The 5,365-nt window shown below is 39.9% G+C and overlaps 1 protein-coding gene across 1 annotated transcript; it reads left to right on the top strand.

The window, feature by feature from the left end:
- Positions 1-393: 393 nt before the first annotated feature.
- On the top strand, positions 394-5,086 carry GEMIN6 (gem nuclear organelle associated protein 6). The gene is made up of 3 exons (XM_081254088.1): positions 394-482; positions 1,077-1,220; positions 4,318-5,086. The coding sequence occupies exons 2-3, from the start codon at positions 1,096-1,098 to the stop codon at positions 4,691-4,693; spliced, it is 501 nt and encodes a 166-aa protein (XP_081110214.1). The 5' UTR covers positions 394-482; positions 1,077-1,095; the 3' UTR covers positions 4,694-5,086.
- The last annotated feature ends 279 nt before the right edge of the window (positions 5,087-5,365 follow it).

The following is a 5,365-nucleotide window of genomic DNA, read 5'->3' as shown; positions in this document are numbered from 1 at the left end:
TTAATTGTCTTACACAGGCCAAAGAAGAAATACATTGGTTCTGTGGCTCTTCTCCAAGGCACTGTCATCTCACACTTCTGGAGCTTTAGGATTTACCTGGAGGGTTCATGACAAAAGTGGAATTCCACTTCCACTCCCAAGGAAGAGGTGGCACGAGCCTTTCCTCTTAAAATTTTTATCTTGAAATGTCCATCGTGGCAGTGAAAGGCGGACCCTAGCGAACAAGAAATATTATTATTATTATTATTACAAAAGAATCTTAGCCCTTCTCCACACCCTGCACCCCTCTTTCATCACCCCACGCCTCGGGACTCTGAGACCTCGAGGTGTTACCAAGGCCACGGACTACAAAACAGAGAATTCTGGGGGAAGGAAGTGACGACACGGCGCAAAGCAGGCTGGACTCCGGCAGGCTCGGCTCAAGAGACTCCTTCCTTCCCACGCGGTTGCTGAAGACTTGGCGGTGCTAGGAGTTTTAACTGGTATTTTTCTCATTTGTCAGGATTACACGTTAAGTATCACCTGGCTTGAGTACAGCTCTAAGTATCATGCGGCTTCGGGTTACGCCAGGGCATCAGCTCTAGAGCCTTAGCTGCTGCTCCTTCGTTTACGCATCCTCCAAACAAATTTTAAGATGAAAAGTGTCACAGATCCGGGGGCCTCTCCCTGGCGGGATCCAGCGGAGGCACAGAGCCAGAGAGGGAATGGGTGGATATCAGAGGAGTTTTCTTTTTCATTTTTGGCTAAGAGTCGTGTGGCGTGAACTCCTTTGATGGAAGGAGAGCAGAGTTCAAGGATTTGAGCATCTGCAGACTGGAGATCAAAGCCAGCGTGAAGGCGATCTGGAATGGGGTTGGGAGGTGAAATAGAAGTGTGCCAGATAAGTTACCCCAGACTGGGCCCAGCGGCAACTCGATGTCCCCGTGGCTTTCAGACTGAATAGTAAAATTTAACTGTCTTTCTGATATGGAACTTGAGGCAAATTGCAGGTGTTCTCTACCTCTAGAATGGAGATTGGGGTAAGACATTTGCCTGGGTGGAACATATATATTAATCCGAACTGGTGGTTGTTTTAGATCTAGCCAGCTGGCAACCATGAGTGAATGGATGAAGAAAGGCCCCTTAGAATGGCAAGATTACACTTACAAAGAAGTCAGAGTGGCAGCCAGTGAGAAGGAGTATAAAGGATGGGTTTTAACCATAGACCCAGTCTCTGCCAAGTGAGTATGGGTCCTGCTTCCCAGAAATCACCCCTTTGCACTGTTACATCCATACTAAGAAAGCAGATAAATGAAAGGCTAATTATTCCCACATAAGAATTTAATTTCCTTTGAATCTAAGTACTGTTCTAATTATAGATTTCTGTCAGACCAACCAAGTTCGTAGAAATGGGACACTCCTTTTTTATTACATTTTATTGGAAAATTTCAAATATACACAAATGTGAAGAGAGTAGTATAATGAACACTAATCTTATTTCCCCTTCCAAATATTTTAAAGCCAACTACAGACACAATTTTGTTCATAAATCCTTCAATATATCTCTTAGCAGATTCGGACTCTCTAATAAATGTAACCACAATACCATTATAACACCTAGCAAAAGTAATAATAACTTTAATATTAGCTAATTCCTAGTTTGAGTTCAGATTTTCCTGATTGTCTCCAATGTATCTTTTTAAAGCATATCAATTTGTTGATATGTCTCTGAAGAATCTTAATCTATAACTGTACTTTCTCTCTCTTTGGTTTTCCATGTCATTTATTTGTTGAAGAAATGGAATCATTTGTCTATAGAATTCAATACACTCTGGATTTAGCTCATTGCATTTATCATGGCATAGTTTAACATGTTCTTTTATCCTTCGTATTTCCTATAAACTGGTATTCATAACTAGAGGTTTGATTAGGATCAGATTTATTTTTTGCAAGGCAACTTTAAAGGTGGTGATCCACACACTTTATTTTGGAATGATTTTAGATTTACAGAAAAATTGCAAAGAAAGTACAGAGAGTACCTATATACCCAGCTTCCCCTAATGTTAACAGTTTACACAACTGTCAAACATTTGTCGGAATTAAAAATTTACGCTCACTAAACTACAATCATTTGGATTTTATCAGTTTTTCCACTAATGGCCTTTTTCTCTTTTGGAATCCAGTCCAAGGTCCTGCATTACATTTAGGCATCCTGTCTCCTTAGTCTTCTCTGATATGTGACAGTTTTTCAGTCTTTACTTGTTTTTCATGACCTTGACACTTTTGAAGTGTTCTGGTGAGGTATTTTATAGAATGTCTCTCAATTTGGGTTTGTGTGATGATTTCTTTTTTTTTTTTTTTGGCTGCGTCGCATGGCTTGCGGGATCTTAGTTCCCTAACGAGGGAATGAATGCGGGCCCTCGGCAGTGACAGTGCAGAGTCCTAACCACTGGCCTGCCAGGAAATTCCCTGTGTTGTTTTCTCATAGACTGGGGTTATAAGTTTTTGGGAAAAGTACCACAGAAATGAAATTCATATCATGTCACATTGCATCACATCATGTCATACACCATATCATATCATATTTTAGTTAGGATTTTTCCATTTGTATTCATGAGTGAGATTAGCTTATAGTTTTATTTTTTAATCCTGTTCTTCTCTGCTTTTGGCCTCAAGGTTATATTAGCCTCATTAAATGAGTTAAGGCATAGTCTCCCTCTTATAGTCCATAGGAGAATTTGGTTGGATTAGAAATGTTTGGTCCTTGAAAATTTTATAGAACTTCCTGGTAAAATTGTCCAGGCCTTTTTTAATCCCTCCATGGGAAGATTTTAAACTGGTTATTTCAGGTTTTTTAAAAAAGATTATAGGACTGGGGCTTCCCTGGTGATGCAGTGGTTGAGAGTCCGCCTGCCGATGCAGGGGACACGGGTTCGTGCCCCGGTCCGGGAAGATTCCACATGCCGCGGAGCAGCTGGGCCCGTGAGCCATTGCCGCTGAGCCTCCGCGTCAGGAGCCTGTGCTCCGCAACGGGAGAGGCCACAACAGTGAGAGGCCCGCGTACTGCAAAAAAAAAAAAAAAAAAAAGATTATAGGACTATTGACATTCTCTCTCTCTTTTTTTTTTTGAGTCAGTAGTAGAAATTTATATTTTCTAGGAAGTTTTCTGTTTTCAGTTTCAAAATTATTGGCCTAAATTTGTTCTTAATATTTTATATTATTAATTTTTGCTACCTTATTCCTAATATTATTTATATGTGCCTTCTTTCTCTTTTTATTAATCTTGCCTGAGTTTTGTGAAATTTATATATCCTTTTCAAAGAATCAGCTTTTGGCTTTGATGATTCTCTTATTGACTCTTTTTTTAATTGAAGTATAGTTGATTTACAATATTGTGTCAATCTCTGCTGTACAACAAGGTGACTCAGTTATACACATATATACATTCTTTTTTATATTCTTTTTCATTATGGTTTATCACAGGATATTGAATACAGTTCCCTGTGCTATACCTTAGGACCTTGTTGCTTATCCATTCTAAATGTAATAGTTTGCATCTACCAACCCCAAACTCCCAGTCCATCCCTGTCCCTCTCCCCCCTCCACCTTGGCAACCACAAGTCTGTTCTTCATGGCTATGAGTCTGTTTCTGTGTTTGTTTGTTTTCCTGTTGTTTTTTTTTTTTTTTTTTTTGGCCACGCCAGGTGGCTTTCGGATCTTAGTTCCCCAACCAGGGATTGAACCCGTGTGCTCGGCAGTGAAAGCACAGAGTCCTAACCACTGGACCACCAGGGAATTCCCTGTTTCTGTGTTGTAGATAGGTTCATTTGTGCCATATTTTAGATTCCACATAAAAGTGATATCATATGGTATTTGTCTTTCTCTTTCTGACTTACTTCACTTAGTATGACAGTCTCTAGTTGCATACTCTTTTGTTTTCTCTCTCATTTTATGCTGTGTTATTTTCTTTGGTCTGCTCTGACGGAGAGTTATTCAGTTGCTTTTTAACTCTAAAAGTTAAATCTGTACCCTATCTTCTTTCCTAATACACATTTAAAGCATTCATAACTCTTTAATGCTTTAATGACATCCCACAATGATTAGCTTTAGGCTGGACAAAAGGCTTAGATGTTTAGGACTGTCAGAGAATTCGTATTGAACAAGTGAAAACATTTGGTGGTGAGAGGATTAATTTAAAACGGGGAAGAGCGTTCCTTATTGTTCTAGTGACCTGTTGGGGGTTGGTGCTGACTCTCATTTCACTGCTTCTTCCATAGTTTTATGGGCCTTTTGGTTTTTCTTTTGCAACTGTGCTCTGAACTTACTTTTCCTCCAAAGTATTGTCCTTGTGAACTTCCTTGAAGATGGCAGCATGTCTGTGACCGGAATTATGGGACATGCTGTGCAGACTGTTGAAATTGTGAATGAAGGGGACCATAGCGTGAGAGAGAAGCTGATGCATTTGTTCATGTCTGGAGACTGTAAGGCGTACAGCCCTGAGGATCTGGAAAAGAGAAAGAACAGCCTGAAGAAATGGCTGGAGAAGAACCACATCCCCATCACTGAAGAGGGAGATTCACGAAGGACTCTGTGTGTGGCTGGGGTCTTGACTATAGATCCACCATATGGTCCAGAAAATTGCAACAGTTCTAATGAAATTATTTTGTCCCGTGTTCAGGATCTTATTCAAGGACACCTTGCAGCTTCCCAGTGAGAGGCCAAGAGCTATGGATGCACTGATTGAAATAAGACTTCAGTTTTTGAAAATTCTTTGTTGTTTTTGGTAAAATCAAAGATGGGGACTATCAGTGCTAATAAGTGAACTGGGCAAGGATGACATCACACACAAATAAAATTAACATAGGGACATCAGAATTATAAGAGCCTTTCCTTTTGATGGAGATACACCTCCATTTCTGTTAGGCAAGAAATGTATGTGAAAAAGATGCAACATGTTAGATTCGATATAAAATGCTAAGGTAAAATCACAGACTTGTTACATCCCTTGCACTAACTAGATGTGTCTGTTTTAAAACGTTTATTTAAAAAAATTTTTTGGTGTAATGATGTAATAGCTTTTGAATCAGAATATATGCTTTTTTTGGTTGAAACTTGAACGTTTTGGTAAAATCTTAACACATAAACCTTATAAACTCTCAAAGCCTCAAAAAGTGAGCACTGGCTGATATCTCTGAGGAAAAAGGTAAGTGTGACAGGTGTTCTGCTGCTGAGCTCAACCCAGTTCTTTTGCCTGATGGGTTCAGCCCAGGCTTCTGGGTCACAGTGCTTTCTTCCTACAGTCTCTACTCCCCTTGTCAGGCTTCACTGAGGGGAGACAATGCAGGAAGTACACTTCACTACATCTGATTCTACCCCTTGGAAGCCA

This window comes from Mesoplodon bidens (assembly GCF_964165515.1).
Source record: "Mesoplodon bidens genome assembly, chromosome: 14".
Lineage (NCBI taxonomy): Eukaryota > Metazoa > Chordata > Mammalia > Artiodactyla > Ziphiidae > Mesoplodon > Mesoplodon bidens.
This window is presented reverse-complemented; position numbering and strand designations above follow the sequence as displayed.